This window comes from Phocoena phocoena, chromosome 2, assembly GCF_963924675.1.
Source record: "Phocoena phocoena chromosome 2, mPhoPho1.1, whole genome shotgun sequence".
In the NCBI taxonomy this organism is placed as follows: Eukaryota; Metazoa; Chordata; class Mammalia; order Artiodactyla; family Phocoenidae; genus Phocoena; species Phocoena phocoena.
The window spans coordinates 132,955,944-132,983,341 of NC_089220.1; the positions used below are offsets into that span (position 1 = coordinate 132,955,944).

The 27,398-nt window shown below is 38.5% G+C and overlaps 1 protein-coding gene across 1 annotated transcript in view; it reads right to left on the reverse strand.

Annotated features, from left to right (window-relative positions):
- Nucleotides 1-27,398, reverse strand: part of CHD2 (chromodomain helicase DNA binding protein 2) — a 123,496-nt gene that overhangs the window by 62,348 nt on the left and 33,750 nt on the right. The window contains exons 7-16 of the mRNA XM_065871891.1: nt 27,162-27,295; nt 25,710-25,935; nt 24,277-24,377; nt 23,097-23,141; nt 22,745-22,923; nt 20,977-21,101; nt 17,857-18,073; nt 15,875-15,964; nt 14,816-15,006; nt 5,715-5,903 (exon numbers count right to left, since the gene is read on the reverse strand). Of these exons, the coding sequence (XP_065727963.1) occupies nt 5,715-5,903; nt 14,816-15,006; nt 15,875-15,964; nt 17,857-18,073; nt 20,977-21,101; nt 22,745-22,923; nt 23,097-23,141; nt 24,277-24,377; nt 25,710-25,935; nt 27,162-27,295 (1,497 nt within the window). The remainder of the gene's footprint in view (nt 1-5,714; nt 5,904-14,815; nt 15,007-15,874; nt 15,965-17,856; nt 18,074-20,976; nt 21,102-22,744; nt 22,924-23,096; nt 23,142-24,276; nt 24,378-25,709; nt 25,936-27,161; nt 27,296-27,398) is intronic.

The window sequence follows — 27,398 nt, forward strand, 5'->3', positions numbered from 1 at the left end:
TTGTATCAAGTATCTTTTCCAACCACAATGCTATGAGACTAGATATAAATTACAGGAAAAGATCTGTAAAAGACACAAACACATGGAAGCTAAACAATACACTACTTAATAACGAAGTGATCACTGAAGAAATCAAAGAGAAAATCAAAAAATACCTAGAAACAAATGACAATGGAGACACGACGACCAAAAACCTATGGGATGCAGCAAAAGCAGTTCGAAGAGGGAAGTTTATAGCACCACAAACCCACCTTAAGAAACAGGAAAAATTTCGAATAAACAACATAACCTTGCACCTAAAGCAATTAGAGAAAGAAGAACAAAAAACCCCCAAAGTTAGCAGAAGGAAAGAAATCATAAAAATCAGATCAGAAATAAATGAAAAAGAAATGAAGGAAATGATAGCGAAGATCAATAAAACTAAAAGCTAGTTCCTTGAGAAGATAAACAAAATTGATAAACCATTAGCCAGACTCATCAAGAAAAAAAGGGAGAAGACTCAAATCAATAGAATTAGAAATGAAAAAGGAGAAGTAACAACTGACACTGCAGAAATACAAAAGATCATGAGAGATTACTACAAGCAACTCTATGCCAATAAAATGGACAACCTGGAAGAAAAGGACAAATTCTTAGAAATGCACAACCTGCCAAGACTGAATCAGGAAGAAATAGAAAATAAGAACAAACCAATCAAAAGCACTGAAATTGAAACTGTGATTAAAAATCTTCCAACAAACAAAAGCCCAGGACCAGATGGCTTCACAGGCAAATTCTATCAAACATTTAGAGAAGAGCTAACACCTATCCTATAGGCCAATATCACTGATGAACATAGATGCAAAAATCCTCAACAAAATACTAGCAAACACAATCTAACAGCACATTAAAAGGATCATACACCATGATCAAGTGGGGTTTATCCCAGGGATGCGAGGATTCTTCAATATACGCAAATCAATCAACGTGATACACCATATTAACAAATTGAAGGAGAAAAACCATATGATCATCTCAACAGATGCAGAGAAAGCTTTCGACAAAATTCAACAACCATTTATGATAAAAACCCTGCAGAGAGTAGGCACAGAGGGAACTTTCCTCAACATAATAAAGGCCATATATGACAAACCCACAGCCAACATGGTCCTCAATGGTGAAAAACTGAAAGCATTTCCACTAAGATCAGGAACAAGACAAGGTTGCCCACTCTCACCACTCTTATTCAACATAGTTTTGGAAGTTTTAACCACAGCAATCAGAGAAGAAAAGGAAATAAAAGGAATCCAAATCAGAAAAGAAGTAAAGCTGTCACTGTTTGCAGATGACATGATACTATACATAGAGAATCCTAAAGATGCTACCAGAAAACTACTAGAGCTAATCAATGAATTGGGTAAAGTAGCAGGATACAAAATTAATGCACAGAAATCTCTGGCATTCCTATACACTAATGATGAAACTGAAGGTGAAATCAAGAAAACACTCCCATTTACCACTGCAACAAAAAGAATAAAATATCTAGGAATAAACCTACCTAAGGAGACAAAAGACCTGCATGCAGAAAATTATAAGACACTGATGAAAGAAATTAAAGATGACACAAATAGATGGAGAGATATACCATGTTCTTGGATTGGAAGAATCAACATTGTGAAAATGACTCTACTACCCAAAGCAATCTACAGATTCAATGCAATCCCTATCAAATTACCACTGGCATTTTTCACAGAATTAGAACAAAGAATTTCACAATTTGTATGGAAACACAAAAGACCCCAAATAGCCAAAGCAATCTTGAGAACGAAAAATGGAGCTGGAGGAATCAGGCTCCCTGACTTCAGACTATACTACAAAGCTACAGTAATCAAGACAGTATGGTACTGGCACAAAAACAGAAAGATAGATCAATGGAACAGGATAGAAATCCCAGAGCTAAACCCATGCACATATGGTCGCCTTATCTTTGATAAAGGAGGCAGGAATGTACAGTGGAGAAAGGACAGCCTCTTCAATAAGTGGTGCTGGGAAAACTGGACAGGTACATGTAAAAGTATGAGATTAGATCACTCCCTAACACCATACACAGAAATAAGCTCAAAATGGATTAAAGACCTAGATGTAAGGCCGGAAACTATCAAACTCTTAGAGGAAAACATAGGCAGAACACTCTATGACATAAATCACAGCAAGATCCTTTTTGACCCACCTCCTAGAGAAATGGAAATAAAAACAAAAATAAACAAATGGGACCTAATGAAACTTCAAAGCTTTTGCACAGCATAGGAAACCATAAACAAGACCAAAAGACAACCCTCAGAATGGGAGAAAATATTTGCCAATGAAGCAACTGACAAAGGATTAATCTGCAAAGTTTACAAGCAGCTCATGCAGCTCAGTAACAAAAAAACAAATAACCCAATCCAAAAAATGGGCAGAAGACCTAAACAGACATTTCTCCAAAGAAGATATACAGACTGCCAACAAACACATGAAAGAATGCTCAACAGTATTAATCATTCAAGAAATGCAAATCAAAACTACAATGAGATATCATCTCACACCAGTCAGAATGGCCATCATCAAAAAATCTAGAAACAATAAATGCTGGACAGGGTGTGGAGAAAAGGGAACACTCTTGAACTGCTGGTGGGAATGTGAATTGGTACAGCCACTATGGAGAACAGTATGGAGGTTCCTTAAAAAACTACTAATAGAACTACCATATGACCCAGCAATCCCACTACTGGGCATATACCCTGAGGAAACCAAAATTCAAAAAGAGTCATGTACCAAAATGTTCATTGCAGCTCTATTTACAATAGCCCGGAGATGGAAACAACCTAAGTGTCCATTATCGGATGAATGGATAAAGAAGATGTGGCACATATATACAATGGAATATTACTCAGCCATAAAAAGAAACGAAATTGAGCTATTTGTAATGAGGTGGACAGACCTAGAATCTGTCATACAGAGTGAAATCAGAAAGAGAAAGACAAATACGATATGCTAACACATATATATGGAATTTAAGGGAAAAAAATGTCATGAAGAACCTAGGGGTAAGACAGGAATAAAGACACAGACCTACTAGAGAACGGACTTGAGGATATGGGGAGGGGGAAGGGTGAGCTGTGACAAAGTGAGAGAGAGGCATGGACATATATACACTACCAAACGTAAGGTAGGTAGCTAGTGGGAAGCAGCTGCATAGCACAGGGAGATCAGCTCGGTGCTTTGTGACTGCCTGGAGGGGTGGGATAGGGAGGGTGGGAGGGAGGGAGACGCAAGAAGGAAGAGATATGGGATCATATGTATATGTATAACTAATTCACTTTGTTATAAAGCAGAAACTAACACAGCATTGTAAAGCAATTATACTCCAATAAAGATGCAAAAAAATTTTTTTTTAATTTAAAAAAAAATCAAGGCAGTGTTAAGCAAAAAAGTTGGATAGTAATTTTTGAAAATTAAATTCTTGTTTTATTCAGTTGTATTAATTAAGAACAAGCAGGGAGTAAATTGGTACAGCCACTATGGAGAACAGTATGGAGCTTCCTTAAAAAACTAAAAATAGAACTACCATACGACCCAGCAATCCCACTACTGGGCATGTACCCTGAGAAAACCATAATTCAAAAAGAGTCATGTACCACAACATTCATTGCAGCACTATTTATAGTAGCCAGGACATGGAAGCAACCTAAGTGTCCATCAACAGAGGAATAGAAGACGTGGCACATATATACAATCAAATATTACTCGGCCATAAAAAGAAATGAAATTGAGTTATTTGTAGTGAGGTGGATGGACCTAGAGACTGTCATACAGAGTGAAGTAAGTCAGAAAGAGAAAAACAAATACCGTATGCTAACACATATATATGGAATCTAAAAAGAAAGGGTGGGGGGGTTCTGAAGAACCTAGGGGCAGGACAGGACTAAAGACACAGACATAGAGAATGGACTTGAGGGCACGGGAAGGGGGAAGGGTAAGCTGGGACGAAGTGAGAGTGGCATGGACATATATACACTACCAAAGGTAAAATAGATAGCTAGGGGGAAGCAGCCGCATAGCACAGGGAGATCCGCTCAGTGCTTTGTGACCACCTAGAGGGGTGGGATAGGGAGGGTGGGAGGGAGACGCAAGAGGGAGGGGATACGAGGATGTATGTATACATACAGCTGATTCACTTTGTTATACAGTAGCAATTAACACAACATTATAAAGCAATTATACCCCAGTAACGATGTTAAAAAAAAAAAAAAAAAAAAAAAAGCAAGGAATATCATTAGAAAGATTACCAGACCTCTAACTTTAAAAGACTGTAATTTTCATGACAATACAATTATTTCCAATCATTCCAGATCCAACTTTAAATCATCAAAACTGAAAGCTCATGACAAGTACCTTATATACCACCCTCTGTCTCAAACCCACCATTTTACCTTTAACATATTATAACCTGAACCAAGTCCATAACCTGCCCATGCCACTTGGAGTGCTAGAAAAAAAGAGTCTTCACCCTTTGGTACAGAGGTGAGTGCTTTTCCTTCTGAACTTCCACACTCCCCTGCATATGCCTGTTATAAACAACACTTTGTATTATTTGTCTCTAGTCTGTCTTCTCTACTAAACAACAGGCTTCTGACAGGAACACATTCCATTCACGTTCATATTTCCAGTATCTAGCAAAATGCCTCGCATGTTGCAGAACTTGAAGCAAATGACTGAATGAATGGCAGAGAAGAGAATGAGTAAAACACGCCTGTTTATTAGTAGGGGGATAAGCCTAAGAACATATATTTCAGACCACTAAGATAATGAAAAGTACTGTGCAAATTCTCACCTAAAAAAGAAAGAACAGTAAATCTTCCTCTTTCTGACCATAAATAAATTGCTACTAAGTCTGTCTTGAGGCTTCATTGGAAAAGGCAGTTTATTTGTCGGTTATATATCTCATGGCTTCCTGGTACTGATCTTTTTTTTTTTAATTAATTTACTTATTTCTTATTTATTTTTGGCTGCGTTGGGTCTTTGTTGCTGCACGCAGGCTTTCTCTAGTTGCGGCGAACGAGCGGGGGATACTCGTTGCAGTAAATGGGCTTCTCATTGCAGTGGCTTCTCTTGCTGCAGAGCACAGGCTCTAGGCGTGCGGGCTTCAGTAGTTGTGGCACGTGGGCTGAGTAGTTGTGGCTTGCAGGCTCTAGAGCACAGGCTTAGTAGTTGTGGCGCACGGGCTTAGTTGCTCCGTGGCATGTGGGATTTTCCCAGACCAGGGCTTGAACCCATGTTCCCTGCATTGGCAGGCAGATTTTTAACCACTGCGCCACCAGGGGAGCCCCCCGGTACTGATCTTTTTTTAAAACAAAAAATTTATTTATTTATTTATTTTTGGCTGCGCTGGGTCTTCACTGCTGCATTTGGTCTTTCTCTAGTTGTGGCGAGCAGGGGCTACTCCTCACTGTGGTGCATGGGTTTCTCATTGCGGTGGTTTCTCTTGTTGTGGAGCACGGGCTCTAGGGTGCACAGGCTTCAGTAGTTGTGGCTCGCAGGGTTAGTTGCTTCACAGCATGTGGGATCTTCCCGGACCAGGGATCGAACCCGTGTCCTCTGCATTGGCTGGCAGATTCTTAACCATTGCACCACCAGGGAAGTACCCCTGGTACTGATCCTAATCCCACTCAGGCTTAACCCAGCCAGTAACTTACTTGTAATACTGTTTCTGTAGGGCTGACATCTCCACCCTGAGAATCTGTTCCACTTTGGCAGGAAGGGATTTCTCCACATCTTTTTTCACTCTCCGGAGAAGGAAAGGCTCTAGCACCTTATGAAGACTCTGATAGCCATTCTCTCTCCCTTTCCCATGGTCTTCCTCAAAATCTTCCCAGAACTCAAACCTAGAGATGACATAGTATAGTGTTACTTAATTACAAAGAAGAAAAAAAGCATTTTTCCAACTAAAATTTATTTTTTAAGGAACCAAATAGGAAAAAAAATCTGTTAAAAAAAATGAGTCTTCCCTATAAGGAAAAATAAATTTTATCAGTCACTAGCTCTTGAATACAAGAGAGGGGAAAACAAAGAGGCAAGGGAAAACCAACTGAATCAATTCCATCAGTCTACACTAGATAACAGCAGGTTTCCAATTCTGAGACTGGATCTAGAGTTCACAAAATATTTCAGTATATCATGCAAGTAGTATGTAAGTAACATAATAAGTTACTGTGATAAAATGTTAGGCAGAAAAATTAATCATAAGGTATCTTTTAATAAGCTGCAATTGGGGACTTCCCTGGTGGCCCAGTGGTTGGGAGTCCGCCTGCCAGTGCAGGGGACACGGGTTCGAGCCCTGGGCCGGGAACTTCCCACATGCCACGGAACAACTAGGCCTGTGCACCACAACTACTGAGCCCGTGCTCTAGAGCCCACGTGCCACAACTACTGGAGCCCGTGCTCTGCAGCAAGGAAGATCCAATGCAGCCAAAAATAAATAAATAAATAATAAGCTGCAATTTACTGGGAAAACAAAATTCAGAGGTCAAAGAATAATTAGTGGTGATATTACAGCTATCACTAGTCAGAGGTACAAGTTATACAGCTTCCATCAGTAATCCTCACTGCTCATAGATTAAAAAGTTAATGGATTATAATGACAGTAAACAAGTGACAGCCCCCAGACAAGAAGAGCAATATAAGTGATACAACTTAATACTAATAGAACTTGGGGACACAAAATTTATTAATGAATTTTAAAATGTTATCACCCGTAATAATTTTGCCTGAACTCTACATATAAAAGTTTCTCCTGTTTAAATCTTAATTTAACCATCTTTGGTTCACTAAAGGATTTGTGGCAGAAATCCAGTACGGGACATTATGATCAAATTTCTTTCAAAAATAAAAATTGAAAGAAATTTATTTCATGAGGCTTAGGAAAATATGCTCTGACTTGCTACTAGAAAGCCAGCAAAGCACTGGGAAGAAGTTGTTTAGTTTTGTGTGCAGACTGGAGTCCAGTAGGTGAGGTGCTGCCCCATGGTCTGCTTTCTGACACCAGGAGGCCCAGCTCTGCTGAGGCCAGTGAAGTCCCAGAATAATAAACTCAGTGACTCGACATTACCAAGAGCTATGTCATACGCTCTCTGATAAGACAGAAAGTCAAAGACAGCAAATGCCAACACTGTCACCGGGCTAAAGGATGTCAAGAGAGTCTGCTGCCATTGTCATTTCTGAACTCATGAATGGCCAAGCATTTCATCAGGCACTAGGGGCATCAGTATCAGCCCTAGTGACAGCTGGTAATGCCTGAAACAACCGTGTTCGGAGAAGCAGACAAAATGATCTTTTGGGGTAGAGATCTAAAAACATAATTAATGCTTCTAGCTCAACAAAACTAAAGTAAACTGTATTTTGTCACATTGCTATGAAGATACTCTAAGAACATAAAATAAAATGAGGAGTTAAAACTGATAAGAGGATTAAAAGGAACAATGTAAACTAAGCTATCTTAATACCATCTCACACACAAAATGTACGAGGCAACTGGAAATGAGGGACCATCACTATATATCAGGCCATTTTCTGAAGAACTGGGAGATAATTTCAAGAGAATGTTTTAATTTATGTAACATATATTATAATTAATTAAAACTTTACTAGTCTCAAAACTTAAATAATGAACTTTTTTTTTTACAAGACTTACTTCCCCTACTGTTGTAGGGAACAAATATTTTCACCCACCTAGTGTACTCTTACTACATTAAAGGAGTTAATATGAGATACTATTTCTTTACATACACATTGAATTGTTTATGAACTACCTGTGGTTGCTTTCTGTCTATACAGCAGATAAGTAGCTGTGACAGAGACCATAATGCCTACAAGTTGAAAATGTTTACTACCAGGTTCTTTAAGAAAGAGTTTGCTGTTCCCTGCATATAAATAGACAACTATCAATTTATAACACCACATATATAAAAGGTATATGGTCATCGTGGTGAACTTATAATGATACCACACCACAGCCTAGAGAGTCATTATTTTAGTTATTTCCCTGTTAATCAACTTCTGTATTTAACATGTCTCTCACCAAAGTAGAAACAATTTTGATTATTTAAATTTTCCAGACCTTGGGATTTTAGAAAAATAGAAGCTCACTCTACTGAGGAATAGCAAAGAAAAGAATTAAATCAAAGCAGTGAGAATGTTATACTAGAAGTCATGAGATAAATATGTGAAAGGAAAAGTGCAAAAAAATTCACAGACTGGCCTAGACAGCAGAAGCAAAAGTAAAAAAAGATTTCAACACTAAGAGGTAAGATCTCTGAAAATTATCAAACTGAGTTATTTTGTAGGGTGGGCATGAAGTACATATTTGCACATGATTATCTTTATAAGCTGAACTCTCTGATGTAGTCATAGCTCTATCTTTAATACCAAGCTCCATGCTTTGCAAAATACTACATACAAAACAAAGTGGCTCACTGATATATACCTATAATAAGGGTACTAATAACATACAGTAAGGGTAGGCTCCTGGCCAAGGCCGCCATGCAGGAAAGGTGCTCAGACTGACTCTGCACAAAGGAAACAGCATTTTAGTTGGTTAAAAAGACGACTAGGGCTTCCCTGGTGGCGCAGTGGTTGAGAGTCTGCCTGCCGATGCAGGGGACGCGGGTTCGTGCCCCGGTCTGGGAAGATCCCACATGCCGCGGAGCGGCTGGGCCCGTGAGCCATGGCCGCTGAGCCTGCGCGTCCGGAGCCTGTCCTCCGCAACGGGAGAGGCCACAACGGTGAGAGGCCCGCGTAACGCATAAAAAAAAAAAAAAAAAAAAGACGACTAACTTTTGGATGTTGAGAACAACGGCCTATCACAGTTGAGGAGGGGAGAGTCCAGAAGTTACCTGAGCAAACCTAATTCTCTACTGTACAATAACAATTCTTCAGTGGATCATTTCCTTAAAAAGAACAAATGGTTGTATAGAGCCATAATGAACCTCAGAAACTACCGCTAAGGGTGGGGAAAATACTTCACAGGATTTGTCATCCACACAGTAAGCTCAGGCAGAAATAAAGGAAAATCTCCACTCCTTAACTAATGGGGTTCCTTCTTATACACGCAACTTTGTGAAAAATAATGTTTTTTTAAAAATGTTTGAAAATAATAATGTTTTAAAAACAAAGTTTGCAAAGAGAAAAGCCTCTCTTACACACACACACAGTGCATCTCTAACCCCAATCCATCCTTCAATAAGTAATCCAACTGGCCATATGGAAAACTTTGGCAGACACTACCTGAAGGATCATCTCTAATAGATAAAGTAATTCAAAGTTCCTCTCTTTCCAAAACGTAGCCCATGCTGGGTGGAATGCCACAGGTGCTTAACAGCTACAAAAAATGAATTATGGCCATTTAGGAGCCAAAATCCCTACCATCCACTTCAGTAGCCAAGTACAGAAGAGCAAATCTTAGCTAATCATTCATTGGAGGAAACTAGGCATCACATTTCTTTTTCTAAATATCAAGCACATATGTTCCCACAGTGCCTCAAGATCCCTACTATGTAGAATGCTTTTACTTCATCTCAATGGTGCTATGAAGGATGCACTATTTCTCTTAGAATTTGAAGTTTAAAGGACATTGGCCTCGGTCACAGAAGACCAGAAACTCAACTCAGTCCACCCACTTATTAACCGTGTGATATGAGACACATTTTCATCATCTCTCTACGATAGCATATTCTTATTACAATCTGAGGCTAAACGTATAGAGTGTATCAAAAATTAGATATAAGAAAACAATATAAAAACTATAAAGTAATATACATGAAAATTCTCTTATCCATTTCAGAAAACAAAGATTAATAACTAATAATTGATACCCCCACTGTCTCTAAACTTTTATACATTATCTGTTTTACAGCACATATAACCTTTGAAAAGCACACTTTATAAAAACATGGGCTTCTGCTAATATATGATGGACAGGGTATTCATTACAGAATGGATACAATGTTCAAAAAGAGAAGGGGGCAACTGCCTCCCTCCTCAGAAAGGTGACTACTGTTGACTTAACAGAGCTCTCTGGAAGGAACAGAGGATCCAGGTGAGCAGGAAACAGGACAGGCAAAAGATCAGCAGTGAGACGGGGTGGGGAGGGTGGAGGATGACAGAATGAGCAATGTGGGAAGACCTGAGGAACCCGCTCACGTAGTGCTTCTCAACTGGTGGTAATTTTGCCCCTCTGGGGTACACTTGGCAATGCTGCAAGACATTTTTGGTTGTCCCAACTGAGTCATTTCTGGCATGTAGTGGGTAGTGGACAAGGATGCTGTCAAACATCATATAATGCAAAGGAGAGCCCCCACTGTAAAAAAGAATTATCCAGCCCAAAATGTCAATAGTGCTAAGGTTGAGAAACCCTGTTCTAAGGGAAGGCATAGGGAGCAGGGGTGCAGAGGGGCCTCCTCTCTCAGAAGCATACTATAGTGAGGATACCTGCAAAAAAGGAAACAGTCTAGGCCTGCTCTACTAACAGCTATAGTGAGCGTATGCATAATCAGAGTAGTCAAGTTTCTCTATCCATCTTCTGAAGAGTCTTAAACTACTCTTCAAAAATAGAGGTGAAGGATCTTCCCTGGTGGTACAGTGGTTAAGAATCCGCCTTCCAAGGCAGGGGACATGGATTCGATCCCTGGTCCAGGAAGATCCCACGTGCCTCAGAGCCACTAAGCCCATGTGCCACAACTACTGAGCCTGCATTCTAGAGCCTGCAAGCCACAACTACTGAAGCTCGGATGCCCTAGGTTTACAACACAAGGAAGGAGGTGAAAATGGAACTATGATGCAGAAAAGTGCCTATATTTTACCAAAATTAAATCAGTATTAATTTTAAGAAAATTGTGATAAGATGTATATACTAAAAACCTTAGAGCAACCACTACAAAATAAAACTTAAAAAAATCAATTAACAGAAGAATCTAAATGGAAAACTAAAAACTACTTGTTGAAACAAAAGAAGGCGGTAAGAAAGAAACAAACAAAAAAGAAATATGACATACAGAGGGATAAAGCAAAATAGCAGACATAAATCCAACCATATCCATAATTACATTAAATGTGAATGAACTAAATACTCCAACCAAAAGGCAGAGATTGTCTAACTAGAGAAAAAAGGAAGATCCAACTGTATGCTGTCTATAAGAGACACATTTTAGACCCAAATAAACAGGTTCAAAGTAAAACAATGGAAAATAGTATTCCATGCAAACAGATACCAGAAGAGAGCTGAGGAGCTATAAGAAAATCAAAATAGACCTAAGGAACAGGAAATATTACTAAAGATAAAGAGGGACATTTAATAATGATTAAAAGGTCAATAAATCTGGAATATGTAACAAATACAAATGTGCACATACCTAACAACAGAACCCCCAAACTGACAGAACTGAAAGTAGGTCATTCAACAACTGTAGTTAAATATTAAAATACTTCACTCTCAATTACTGATAGAACAACTAGACATGAAGTCAGCAAAGATACAGAAGGAAGACTATTAACCAAGTTGACTTAATGGACACTTACAGAATTCTACCCAACAAAAGCAGAATAAACATTCTTCTTTTCAAGTACATATGGAATATATTCTCCAAGATAGAAAACATACTAGACCATATAACAAGTAACAATTCATTTAAAGCATGTTCTCTAAGATAAAAGTAAACTACAGATCATTTGGGAAATAATTAAATATTTGGAAATTAAATAACACACTTCTCAAAAAAAAAAAACCGCCATGCATGAAAGAAAAAATCAAAATAGATATTCAAAAATAGGTGAAACTGAATGAAAACAAAAACACAAGATATCAACATTTATGGGATGCAGCTAAAGCAGGACATGGGGGGAACCTATACCTTTAAGTACCTATATTGAGAAAAGGAAGAAAGAGACTTAACTCAATAATCCAAGCTTCCATCTTAAGAAAACAGAAAACAAGAAAATTAAATGAAAAACAAAGCAAGGCAATAATAAAAATGAGAGTAGAAATAAATGAAATTCTAAAATAGAGAAAAAACCAAAATAACGTCCAAAGCTGATTTCTTTGAAAACATCCCCAAAATTGTTAAAAGCTTTACCTAAAAAGACCAAAGACGAGACACAAAATTGCCATCATCAAAAAATTATTTAGATCAGTATTGATCCTTCAAAAATTAAAAGGATTATGAGGAAATACTGCTTTATGCCAACAAATTAGACAACTTAGATGAAATAAACAAATTGTCAGAAAGACACAAATTAACAAAACTAAGTCAAGATGCAATAGAAAACCTGAATAGACCTATAACTAGAAACAGAAATAGTCATTAAAAATTTTCGCACAAACAGAAGCTAACGCCCACAAGGCAACACTGGTGAATCCTAATCAAATATTTTAAAAACAAGTAACATAAATCTTAAACATTCTGACCAACTCAGATTTATCCCAGGAATAAAAGGTTGGCTTAATCTAAAAAGGAACTAATGTTACATACCATACTGGTAGAATAAACAGCAAAAACCACATGGTCACCTCAACAGGTAAAGAACAGCACATGACAAAATCCAACACTCAATCCACCACTCACTAGGAATTACAAGAAAACTTCCTCAACCTTATAAAGGGTACCTAACAAAAATTCTGTAACATCCTACTCCCACCAATTCTACTCAACATGGAGGTTCTAGCCAGTACAATAAGGCAAAAGATAAAAGGCATCCACCTGCATTGGAGAAATGAAGTATTACAGCCTTTACTTAGAGAAGATCTGAGTCTAATATAAAGCACTTCAATATAGACTACTTAAAAAATAAAAATAAAAACCTCTTCAACTCAGAAGGCAAAATTTCCAATTGAAAAATGGGTAAAAGATTTGAACAGATATTTCACCAAAGATATACAAATGGCTAATGAACACAGGAAAAGATGTGCAACATTATTAGTCATTATACAAATGCAAGTCAGAACACAATGAGATACCACTACACATCCACCGGAAGAGCTAGAATCCAAAAGACTGACAAATACACCAAGTACTGGTGATGATACAGACAAACTAGAAAAGTCAAACATTTCTGCTGAAGATATAAAATGGTACAGTCTCTTTGGAAAACAGCCGGTAGTTTCTTAAGTTAAATATATACTTTCTGAACAACCTGGCAATTTCACTCCTATAGATCTAGTCATACGTCCACACAAAGACAAAATAACCCAAAACTGAAGCAATCCAAACATCCATCAACTGGTGACTGGACGTGCATACAATGGAACATCACTCCATAATAAGAAAATAACTCCTAATAAACTCTATAACATGGGAGAATCTCAAAATTATTATGTTAAATAAAAGCAGCCAAAATCAAAAGACTACTTATTAGGATTCAATTTAGATGAAATTTCTAGAAAAGGTAAATCTCTAGAGATTAAAGCTGATTCGTGATTGCCTACGGCTAGAAGTTGAGGCAGAGATTAACTACAAACAGAAGAGAGGGAACTTTTTTCAGTGAGGAAAATATTCTAAAAGTAGATAATGGTGATGGTTGCACAATTCTATAAATTTACTAAAAAAATATTAATTTGTATATTTACAATGGTACATTTTATGGTAAGTAAATTATATCCCAATAGGCTATTTAAAAAAAAAGGTAACACGTGGGGAAAGGGACCATTTCTCTATTGTTCCTTAGGCCATCCAAAACGCCTTGTTCAGTTTATGGCATACAGTAGGCACTCAAGTCTTTTCTAAATTAAAAAAAAAACAAAACCGTGGAGCATTTACCTGTCAATTCGACAACTCTCAATTTAACTGTTTACTGCATGCCAGTTACCATTCTAGGCAATGTGGACCACGGATGAATAAAGTAAATAAGATCTCTGCTACTTCTGAGTGCATAATTTAATTAATGACATGGTATGAATGAGGAAATAAATGAAAAAGAGAGAGGTGCCATATAGAAAATAAAACAGGGTATAGATGATAAGCATGTCTGATAAGGAACTTGAGGTTCAGTGGTCTGAGGAGACCTCTAAAAGGAGGTGGTCATATAAGCTGAGGCAAAGATGTTAATAAGTGACTGGCCATATGAAGATAAGGAGAAAAAACATTCCAGACAAAAAGAATAGCAATGCTTGGCATGTTAAAGGAACAGAAAGATGGCCAGAATGGCTGGAGCACAATTAGTAATGGAGAAAGTGCTATGAGATGGGTCAGACTAAGTAGGGTATTCCAAATCAGGGTAAAGAATTTAGATTTCATTTTAAGTATCATTGAACACCAATGGATAATTTTAAGTTTTATGAAACGTGCATACCATCTTTCCCACAAAAGTCTTTTCAGTAAAGACATTCCACAATTCTTTACTAAGTTAGATTTTAATGAGACCTAAACCCAGTGCTATTGTTATCAAAAGGTTAGATTTAAGATATTTTTAATACTTGTCAGATTGTATAGCTTGTATACTTTTTTTCAATTATATTGATCACCTTATAACAACAGGGAGAAGGTGTGACGTTTCCTATTTATCAATTATTTCCCCCAAAGCATTAAATGATTCAAATGTTTGGTAGACAGTATGCTTTCTTTCTTAACAGACTGATTTCTGAGCTTTCTATCATTTGTTATGAAACATTTTACTACTTTTGTTGCTGCTTCAATGCTTTGCTTTCCCCAAACCATGCCATCTGTTTTCCCTAAGGTTTACTAAAAAAGTTAAAGAGCATTGGCATTTCAGACATTCTAGCATCTTTTGAAACACATAGGAAGGAGCTTACTTCTCCGGCATAATAAAGTGCAGCAAGGACCAGAGCTCTTTGAGGGAATTCTGAAGAGGGGTCCCCGTAATCAGGAGCCTATGGTTGGACTTGAAATCAATCAGAGTTTTATACAATAAAGAGTCATCATTCTTCAACCGATGGGCTTCATCCACTCCCAGAAAGGCCCAGTTAATACTGCCCAGCACAGTCTAAAGTAAAAACAAAACAGAACGAGCCACCAGGTCAGAAGGGAACCCAAAAGTACTTTCAAGTGTTAATTATCTCTGTACAAATACCACCACGAAGGTATACATAGAAACATTTATTCTTCACTGACTTAAAGTATATCAGGACTCTTCTATTTATTCCGTTAGTTAACAGATTGGTGTCTACTCAAAAGAGCAGGTCATCCTCTAAAAGCTATAGGGGAGTCTTTTAGGCCAGGTTTTGCTGCATGCCTCAAAGTGAAAACACAAAAACTGGTATGCTGGGCAAAAATAACACAAAAACAAAAATACATGATTTTGCAGTCTCTCCTTAATCAAGATTCTTCTCTGCCTATTCTCCACCCCAACCTTGAAGCACAGAAACACCAAGAGCCACCAAATTGCACTTGTTTATGCTTATTATCACCCCTGGGATCACCTGGCACATACATTTCTTAGTAACTGTGGGAAGGAGATAATTTTAAGAGATTCATTTTTCTGTCCTCCTCCTCAGAGACCCTTACACAACATCTGTTCTGGAGAAATGCTTAATAATAAGATGGGAAGTACCTGAGAGGGCACTCAAGACCAGCTTCCAATGACTCACTAGAATCTCCAGTAAGTTACTGGCCTCAATACCCTTTCTTTCACCTATTTAATTCAATTGGCTTAGGTGACCCCAAGGTCCCCTTCAACTGTAAGGTTCTGTTTATTTTTTAATAACCTTAATATTCTTCATGGATTTTTTTGTTTATTTGTTTGCTTTTTTTAAATACGAAAAGAAAAGTAACATGGCAAGGGGGAGGCAAAGACCCCATCATTTGGACAAGTCACACTCCAAAATTTAGCCTTTTGGTTACCAATTACACACCTTATCTTTTAAGAGGATCTCGTATGTTGTTATAAGTGCATTGAACTTCAGCCTTTTGGTCTGACAGTGAATCCATTCATATTCTCGTATCTATAAGAGAAAACAATCATTAAGATATAATTTCTACCTTTACCTTTCTATATCACCAGCAAGTCTTATGACAGATGCAATAAATATACCAAATAAAAATTAAATCTGATTAGAATTTAATGAATACCTTATACATTCTAAACTGACCTAAGCAACCAAAGTATAGAGCAATATGAGTTAGAATTAAAAGATCTATCGTGGAGCAGCAAAAACTTTATTGCCAGAATTCAAACAAATTGTCACCTCCCTCTGCCCCCCTCCACCCCCAATATATTTGACCACAAAAATGCATTTCATCAGCAATTAAAACCCTGGTAACTTGAACTTATCTAGGGAATCTCCCAGAATGAGAACTTTCTTAAGGAAATACAATTTGATCATTCTTTCGGTAGGGCATACTTTTATTAGTAAATAAAACAAATTCCAACCTCTGGATTGGTCAGAAATTTCATTAATCATACAGCAGAAAGATGTGGCCCCCAAGAAAAAGGAAAGGGAGGCTTACAGGATGAAAATACAATTTAATATGAATGAAAATCACGTCAACGCAAAGGAACACAAAAACTTAACATTCGTACTGAAGTATAATATAATGTATTTAACTGGACACCCAGCAAGCACAATGGCCTATGATAGAGCTCCTACAGCTTGGTTGTCAAGTTAAGAACTGGAGGACAAGTCAAGGAGAGCTGCAGGGACTCACCACAAAGTGGGAAGAAGAACAAAGAAAAGGAGTACTGGAAAGAAAAGAAAATGTCCCTGATTTCACAGTTTTTTAGAGTTCACTTTCTTTGTCTTCACCTTTCAATGCAGTAGTGCTTGAAGCAATTCTGCACAATCTAGAACTTTTTTAATGGTTAACGAATGGATTCACAAACTTAAGAACTCCTATAGACTTAGAAACTCAAAATTAGAGCAATGAAGTCTGCCAGAGTTTAGGTTAGAAAATTTTAATGAAAATGTTTAATAAAAATGAATTTGCATTAGCATGGTAATATATGGTTGTAACATCTCTCTCAAACGTTGAGGACTCCTGATGGCTTGCTCTTATTATAAGCAATCCCCTAGAAACAGTTTATTCCAACATACACACAGTGGTAAAAAAGCAAAGGTCTGGGACCAGACGTGTCTTTGTCCCAATCCCAGCTCTGCCACATTCCAGGTGGCCTGGGGACAAGTGTTAAACTCTCTGAGTCAATTTCTTCAACAGGAGATTGGAAAGAATATCATCTACTTTGAAGATTATCATAAGGATTATAGGTAATATACATAAAGCACCCAGCACAGGGCCTGGCACATAATAAGTACCTTAAAAAAAGTTGTTATCAAGAAAAAGATTTGCCAGACAAAGACAAACTTAAGCCCATGTGTTCTAAGTTCCTGATGCTCAAGTTAACTTTGATATCAGACAGATAATTCTCTTTTCTGCAGCTCTGAAATGGCTCACTGTCCTTTTATTTCTTTCTTGTAAGTTATGCCACCTCACTATTTTAAAAGGTTAGGAAACAAACTCTAAGAACTCAATTATCTTCAGTAATATCTCTCTGCTCAAATAGCAAAAATAATATTAACATTCCACAAGGCATTAACTCTATCTTATAATCCTTTATAAATAAAGTGGTCTTGAAAGTACAGGGGAAAGAAAAATTTAATACTGCAATCCAACTAAGAGAGATTCCCATTCATGTACTGCTGTTGCGGCTCTTTACAAAGTAAGCATATGTTTTTAAGACTAACTGAATTGTATTTTTGGGATACATCAATCTCCCAATATCAGGGGCATAGCACCGTGTCAGAATCACAATTTTACTAAAGGCTATAATGGCTTTAGGTCAATTTCCAAAAATACATTTATAACACAGATTCTATCCCAATTCTTTTTGTTTACACACCGTATTTCTGCTCATCAGGTCACCTATGTAAACCACTACGTTAATCTCTGGTGCCCAGATTTCAAACTCCCTCTGCCATGAGGTGAGGGTGGATAAAGGGACGACTATAAGAAAGGGGCCATACAGCTGGTGTTGGTGGAACAGGTAGGAGAGGAATGATATGGTCTGGATGGTCTTTCCTAGGCCCATTTCATCAGCAAGGATTACACTGTTACTTCTGCAGAAAGAAAAAGATAAAAACAAAAAGATCATTAGTTCACAAAAAAACAGTACGTGCACAAACAGCAAAGGCATCAACGCCTCACAATGTCACCAAGCAAGACATGGGTTGTGAGCCTCTAATGTCTTTCCTCTCCTCTGCAACTAACTCTCCTACATAAGACAGTCGAGTAACAAGTAATCTAAGTATTATCAAGGTTTGGATTACTACAAGAGCCTATTCAGACTAGATGTTCTTTATGTTGCATTTTGGTCTTTTACATCTATCCCCTGTAACAGAGAAGGCAGGTTTTGGTATATTGGTGTATGCAAGCACATGACCTTGGGTTCCATCAGTACAGAAAGCAAGGGCAGATGGGCTATCCCCACTGCTGATGAACCCTACAGGCTGACAGTCATGTGCCTTTGTTCAAAGTACCCACCCATTCCACTGCAGGCCACTGGGTTGTTTAATGCTACATACACTACTCCCTAGACCTAAATGCTGCAGGTACACAGAGCTTGTTTTAAATACACTACTCTACAGCAGGGGTAGGCTGCAGATCAGATCTCTGAATCCCACCCCAGACCTACTGAATCAGAGTATCTAGGGAAGGGCTCAGGAATCTGTATTGTTTAACAAGTACTTCTGGATATTGTGCTATGGGTATATGGCTTGGACCACACTTTGAGAAACAAGGCTCTAGGAGACAGGCAGGAGGCAGGATTTCAACAGGATCCTAATAGAAAAGGATTGTAAAGATATTAAGAAAAAACCTTTAAGTAAATTAAGTTAATTTAAACTGAAAGAAACAGAGTTAGGAAAGTATGTTCCAGAAATAGAAAAGAGCCCATCTGACAGGAAACCAGGACTGCATGTATGCCATAAGTCTGAAAATATTACAAGGTTCTTGAAAATCAGGCCATGGGAGGTTTACACATATATAATACATGCTTAATCAGTGGACCGGAGAGAACTAAAACCAATATTCAAGTTAAAGACAACTTAATCGATTAGAAAAACAAGACATTTAATTCACAAAGAAGAGATTCCTTTGAGTAATTTTCCTCATATTTCTCTCACCTTTTCACACCACTGGGGAGGAAACAGGGTTAATTTTCTCCAACATTTCCTCTCCCTAGCAAACTGCCACTGTCCATTTATACACGTGAAAGGAAGTTTGGATTAATTTGCCTGCTTTTCTGGAACTAGACCAAAACAGCATGTTACTTAACTCAAGGTTCCCATGACCAGGGCCTAGTAGCTGCCTGGGCCCTTTTCAGCTGATTCTGAATTAGTCAGTTTAAAGTAGAAAATGCTGGCTCAGGACTCTACATGGTGTGACTTTGGACAAGGGCTCCTAAAAGCCCTCAACTACAGAACAAGAGGGTTAGTTACACAACTCCTTAAGCCTCCACCTAGCTTATAACCGTCCTTTAGGAAGATCAGGTCTCACTATTCTCTGAAACAAAAATAACTTTCAAGGAATTTAGAACATCAGACCTCCATTCTCAGTCACAGAAACTGAATCTCCTCAAGATCTCTGATTCTCATATTGAACGTTAAATATTACATAAATTTTTACAAGACAGAATAGTACATGGTTCAATTGGGAAAGTCATTGTAAATGCACCTCTGTAACTTAAAAACCATCTTTTCGGCATTGAGAAAAGAAGCTGGCATGTTTTTGTCTTCAGGCTGTAGTCTAATTCTGAAATAAGAATTCTTACTTTGCCATAAAACACTGAAGAAATTAAGAGTTTACATGTTGGAGAAGGAATCTGGAGACATACATTAAAGGTACTTCTCACACCGTATGTTCCATGAAGACGGGAATCCTGTCTTGTGGTTCGCTACTAAATTCTCAAGGCCTGGGACTTCCCTGGTGGCCCAGTGGTAAAGAATCTGCCTTACAATGCCGGGGACATGGGTTCCATCCCTGGTCAGGGAACTAAGATCCCACATGCCTCGGGGCAACCCGCGCACCACAACTACTGAGCTCACGCACCTCAACTAGAGCCCACGTGCTGCAAACTATAGAGCCCGCGTGGTCTGGAACCCGTGCACCACAACCACAGAGCCCACATGCCACAACTAGAGAAGGGAAAACCCGCATGCCACAACTAGAGAGAAGCCCGCGCACCACAACGAAGAGCCCGCACGCCGCCACGAAAGATCCCACATGCCTCAACAGAGATCCCACGTGCCGCAACTAAGCCCCAACACAGCCAAAAATAAATAAATAATAAATAAAATCTTTAAAAAAAAATTCTCCAGGCCTACCTAGGTCCCTAATACATAGTAATTAGGGACTACTTGAATTTGCAATTGAATTTGGTGAATAAAATTTATGAGTACAGCCTCAAAGTACCTTTAAACCTCGTTGTCTCATCTCTCTTTTTCTTTTCCAAGACTATGGTGATCTTGTTACAAAAAAGTAAAGGATAATTTCACAAGTCCAACTGTCAGAGAACTTCCTCTACAAGGGATGGCCTGTACAGCAATAGGGGGAGTGGGGGTCACATCACTCTTCAGCACCACTATATAAAATTAAAGGTTTCCCTGGCTCAGAAAGACAACTGAATGGAAAAAAGACATTTTCTTCTTTCTTCTGAGAATAACTCCTTCCCCACTAAAGATATAGGCAAATTACCTTGCTATTTATACTCATAAATAACATAGTAAGACATAGGTCTCTGGCTATGAGAAATTAACCCCCAAATAACTAAATAACAAAGTACTTTTTACTTCAGACTAAACTGGTAATTATACATACATAAAAACTCCCAGAAGTGGCTCCTTTCAATCACATAATTTTTTTATTTCTATAATGTACAAGAAAAGGAAGTAATTCTTCATACCTAACAGTTTTAAAAAGCCAGAAACAGTAGAGAAAACATCAAACATATTTTTCTACCTACTTGCACCAAGAATGAGCAAGCCAGTTGAGACCTTCTAGCTGATAATCTCGGAGCTCCAGATTCTCTCCTCCTAAATACGCCGGCTGTTTCTTTAAAGCCACAAATCGTGGTCTCTGCTTCAGGGCCTGAAATGCAAAATTTAACAAAGCCCAGGTTTGAAGAAAACCTTCCTCCTGTTCCTATGTTAAAATGCTAGCCATGATTTCTGTGCTCTACACCAAGGCATAAGAATTTAAATTTCACATCTGAATCACCAACCACACCCAACCCACCACGAGCTCTTGCATTGTGGTCTGCATTCCCAAAGCCAGACTGCATCCCGAAATAATTTTTAGTCATTGCTCCTTTCCTGAAGTAAGTTTGCGAACATCATTAAATAGCACTGGGAAACAATGGACTAAAAACTTATATAAATTTCACGGCTCATGACTTTTCAACATTCTTGTGTATGCTGTGAACTTACAGGAGAAACTAATTCAGGAATATTTCCCAAAGTTATTTGGCCACAATAGTGTTTTTTTCAGGGAGCATTTCTCTGAAGATGAGCACTCTCTGGAATAGTGCCCCATTATGAGAAATGTCGTCCTAATAACGTATTTGATAAGGTAATTATTAGTTGCAGCTCTCCTTTGTGAGCAGCCGGCAGTAAATGGAATCAGATGCCTCTGGCTGCCCACTTCTGCCACGTCTGCCCCAGAGTGCTTCTCCCATCCGACCCCCCAGCAGCAGCACCCCCCAGCTGCTGTCACACTAATTCTCCCTCCGTGGGCTTCTACGACACCTTCCTGGTGGGACCTTCTGGCTTTAACAACTGCTTACTCTAGTCTCCAACACATGGCCGTTAGATGAAACTTTCTAAACGAAATACTGTTTCCTGCCTGCTGCTCTGCTCAGGAGGGTAGGCTTATGAAGACCCACAGAATAAAATCCAAATACTCTCCAAGGTATTCAAGACATACACACTTTGACTCGCCAATATCACCTCCATCTCTTCCTACCCTGAGGTCCGGTGGTCCTCCTACTGACTATAAGAACATCTTTCTCTTAATATCTTTCACGGGAGGCCAATAACCTGGGCCCCCTTCTGTCTGTCTAACCAGCTCCAATCAAGTCTTCAAGGACAGGGCCCTTCAAGCACCACAATTTCCTCATTTTAAAACCGCTTCAATGATCCCTGTGGCTCAGTGACTCCTACTTCTGGAATAGTCTTTATCACACTCATTGACCTTCAGTTACAACTGCTTTTCACAGATAGAGGTTTGGTGCCATGAATTTGAATGTCAACCTCTTGGAGAGAGAGGCCATGTCTTACATAAACATTTACTACTGAGGACCCAAGCATACCAATTTACACAGGGAATGAATTCCAAAGAAAGAAAAGGAACTGTACAACCAATCTAGCAAATAAAAGAGCCTATATATTTAGTTTATAACCTAGAATTCAGACACTCCCCTTTCCTGTCACTTCTCTTTAAAGTGCTTTAATTCTTTCCAGTATTCTCTACAATATCTCCATATAAGACATATCTAATTGTGTAAATAAGAAGATTAAAGAAGTCAGCAAAGCCATTATACAACTCATCCTCTCCTTTTGTTTTAATTATTTTCCTTTGATGTCAAGGTTAAGTCATTTGAAGTCTTTCACTTCAAAATAGGAATTATCACTTACTTTTGTGGTATTCTCTCTTCCCAACATCTATCTATGTGGCCAACCCTTTGTAGCAATACACCTTTCCCCTGAAAATTCAAAAGCCAGCAGTCACCACACCTTGCATTCTCTTGTTGGGATGGTTTTTGAGTTGTTCCGACTATGGAAGCTGTCGATGCAGCTCTGGAATTTCTTTCCAATCAAGGCTTCATCTTCCCAGCTGCACTCTGAATAGGGCAGTCCCATCCATTTGCATAGATATTCAGGTTCGTTGGAAGGTGCCGGCTTCCGACTGTGAGCTATTTCACATATAAAAATTTACAGATCAGCAACTGTCAATTAAAGGAGAGGAGTGACATTCTGTTTTATGTATAACCAAGGAAACACCATGTGGCAAAGCTGTAAATATTCTGCAAAACATGAACTGCTCTTAAATGCTAAACAGTATTTATAAATAAGTTGTCTTGCTTACCTGGAAAATCTGTTTGACCCAGTGTAGATTTGCTCGTCTTCACAGCTAAATAAATGGAAAGCTGGGTAAGTTATCACCATAACCAAGAAAACGGTGACATTTTAGGTCCTATGAATAAGAGTACAAATATACTCTACTATCTCACATCTTAAAAAAAGAAAAGAAAAAGCAGCCTATCTAGCACTTACCCCATCTCTCAGTTCTCCCTTTACAACAAGGCTCCCCGGGGGAGCTTTCTTCATACTGTCCCCTCACTCTCCCCTGAAGCCACCCCATCAGGCCTGTAGCCCCACAACCTCATGGGTCCATCTCCCCAGGGCCAGGCCTGCTGCCAAGCTGAAGGATCAAGTCCCAGTCCTCTTTGACTGGCAGCGCCTCCTCCTGCCCGAGCCGCGTGAATCACCTGGCTCCCAGCACACCTCCCTCTCCTGGCTCTCTCCCTGTCTCACTGGCTGTCCTTTCTCACTCTCCTCTGCTGGTTTCTCTTCCTGACTTCCGAAAGCTAGAATGCCCTCTGACTTCTACTTGCACCACGTACACATTCTTGATTATCTCATTAAACCTTAGGCTTTAAATATCATCTACATACGGATTATATCCTCGAATTTAAATCTCCAGCCTGGACTGAGTTCTAAACTCGACTCATATATGCTACAGCCTTCACAATACTATCCACTTAGATGACTGAGAAGTATATCAAACTGACAAATATCAAAATAAGTTCTTGATTTCCATTCTTTCTATTTCAGTAAATGGTACCTCTAGTCTCCTATTTGCTCAGGTCAAGAACCTTGGCACCATCCTTGCCACCTCTTTCTTTCCCCCCATCTCCAAATCTACTGGCAAAGCCTGTTAGCTTTTCCTTCAAAATAAATCTAGGCATCTGTCTATTCTCCAAAAGTATACTTACAAAAATGCATTTTTTAAAAATATTTATTTATTTGGTTGCACTGGATCTTAGTTGCAGCAGGCAGGCTCCTTACTTGTGGCATGCATGTGGGATCTAGTTCCCTGATCAGCGATCGAACCTGGGCCCCCTGCACTGGGAGCGCAGAGTCTTAACCACTGTGCCACCAGCGAAGTCCCGCATTTTTTCAATATATATACATTACTCCCAAAAGAAAAGGTTCTATTATTCCTGAAGCTCAAACAGTGCTTAGATGAGTTTCCATGTACTTACCTATTACTCTTTCTACTATCTGATACTGTTTGTTCAGCTCTGAGGCCAGCTCTTGTTGGCAGTTGAAATATTCCACATCTTCAGGAGAAACTTTCCCTAACCTGGACAGAAGACAGACAGAAAAAAAAAATACTTATTAGATTTGGGGGATCCATATACATCTGTCAATGCAAAGTCAAGGCAGGAAAGGAAACTTAGTCTTTACTTTCATATGTCCCTTAATAATCTTTTACTAATAATTAGGCCAGAGATTTTAAGAAAAACACGTAAGACTTATAGAAAACACTAAAAACCTTAGACTTATAGGACACACCAGTTGTTCCCTCTGATGTGGCCCATTAATAAAGAAACCTAAAAATAACTATTTTGGGTGATGAAGTCATGTGATAAATTCATATATCTTAATAGACAAGGACAATAAAACTCTTCCAGATTTACAAGAAAACCTGCCTTTTTTCAAATATGTATGGGCTTTAGGCGTGATTAAATGTGGCTTTTTTTAGAAAACCAGTTATTCATACTTATAAAACGACAACACCAGCAACCTGAAATTGAATACTGCTAGAGCTTTCAAGCATTTTTAAAATTCTAATCTCTTTACAAACTACCCATATCTTAGGGATACATATTTTTGTTTTCGACTCAAAGAAAAAAATTTGTGATTTACTGAAGCAGCATATTTTGCATAGTAATAAAACAGGAATTGGAACCCATTTGCCCCTATTCCTAACACAAAAAAACCTCATCACATGACACTGACACATATGTCTTCGGGGAGAACTTATGCTTCTTTTTGTCAGTTTAGTTGTGTGTATGCTGTGACCCCACGTATGTCTCAGATGCAACCTAACATGCTCAAAGCTGTAAGTAAACTACAAACAACAGGCTATCACAGTTTCAGAATATCTCTGTCACATCCTTTCTGTAAACTGTGTAAAACCAAGATTAGTTTTAAGTATATCATAACCCAGAGAGTTCTAGATTATTAACTCCTGACATCCAAGCTACCCCAAGACAACCACAGAAAGTAACAAGGTGCTTAAGTACGTCAGCCTTGGACTCAGGCTACCAGAATTCCAATCCTGGGCCCTCTCACAGAGTTGCTCTGTACCTCACTCTTCCCACAAAAAAACATTTTGTTCAACAGTACAAATCTCATAGGATTACTGTGAGGATTAATGAGATCATGTCCGAAAAATGCTCCATAAGCTAGTTATTATTAAACTCTACAGACTTGGTGGCTATACACAAAAATACATACTATCTTCAGCTCACAGTTTTATAAAACATAATCGTGGATGCCTCCACGTTCATTCAGATGCTAAAGGCAAAATTTGATATTCTAGATAGCTGTGTTCTCCATGGACTAGTTAAAAACCTTCCCTTCCTCCAGGGTGCAAATGTATTTCTTTTATCCAGGATGGATAATGTACCATTGCTTGATTTCATCCTCTTTCTTCTTGAAGTTCTCTAGTTTTTTTAGGCCCTTCACTTTCTGCAGCTGTAAGGACTCTTCACTCTCCCACGTGCTATGGATATACGACCAGCCCTTCCACTTGATGAGGTACTGGACTTCGCCTTCATCCTTTTCAGGGTCAAAGTCGCCACTAGGGTCTCCGTTAGCTTCAACTGCATATACAGTAGTAGAAGCTCCAGTGGCTGAAAAAGGATTCAGTTAAATTTTAAAAAGTATATTAAACCAGACACTGAAAAGCTTCCCAAATACACAAGTGTCTAAAAAGTCTCTTTATGGATGAAGCACCAAAATCCTTTGACTCGAAATAAGCAGAAATTCACAAACGATACAGAATGAACATGCTCAACAATTTCAAATATTTTCATGATGCAAACCAAATTTTCACTACTTAAAACATTACAAAATTTGCTCGTGAAATCAAAGAAATCTCTGTATCCAAACCCAATAAAAATGGAACAGCAATATCCTTTTGTTTTGGTCCCTACTAACTCAGAAAACAAATCTGTCTCTCTCTCCAGGAATATTAAGAACAAGGTAAGAGAATTTAAAATCTCCCCAATTACTCAACTACCCAAAACTCCCTGTTGACTCTCTTAACCTCAGGTAAGCCTGGATGAAAAAAAAAAAAGACAAAGAAAAATGAATTATGTATTATTTTGATATTTCCTATATGGAAAGGTTACTTTAAAAAACTGAGTTGTGAGATATCTCCATTTGGATATAAAAAATTCTTCACTACTGTCCAAATATGTATTTAACGCGTTTGACACTTATCACAAGGAGATTCAAAAACAAGTAACTAAAGGTAGATTTACTTAATGTTAATAATCAAGAAGCTCTGCTGCATCACTGGTTTTTAAGATATTAAAACATCTTTAACGAGCTCAATTTTAAAATCTCAAAGACATATGGGACACAGCCCTATAGTCTCAGGTCAGTTTTTCTGTGGGTCAGAAAAACTTCCACATTTCACAACAAATAAGGGCATGGACTGAAATTCATCACTTCAGAGCTCAATACATAAAATTTGGGCCTTACTGAGCAGATATAAAAAGTAATTTGTTAGCTTCCAATGGCAGGGAAGGGGCAGCAGGTGTCATGTCTGGCCGCAAAGGTGTCAAGAAGCCCCTGAAGCAACCCAAGGATCAGGCTAAGGAGATGGACGAGGAAGGTGAAGCATTCAAGCAGAAACAGAAAGAGTAGAAGTAGTAACTCAAGGAGCTAAAAGCAAAGGCCAAGGGGAAGGGTCCCTGGCCACAGGTGGCATTAAGAAATCTGGCAAAAAGTAAGCTGTTCCTTGTGCCTGAGGCAATGATGATCCTTAATTCTATTCCTGTTTAAACATCTGGACTCCCTGCCATACATCTGTTGCCACCTATGGCAAAAATGAAGTGCTGTCTTCACATACCTCCTTTCTTTCCCAGCCTTGAATCTAAGACCTTTTCAATAGTTTCACTATTATCCTGCTGTTCATCAGCTCCTTCTCCAGTCATTTCAATGAGGTCATCTGAGTCAGTCTCAAAGTCATCGTCTTCTTTATAACTGCATGAGGAATAATGCCGAATAAATGAGAAACTATCTTTTCAGATTCAAACACCACCATACATAGTATCATTAGGACGAGGAACCATACCCTTTTGGCTGC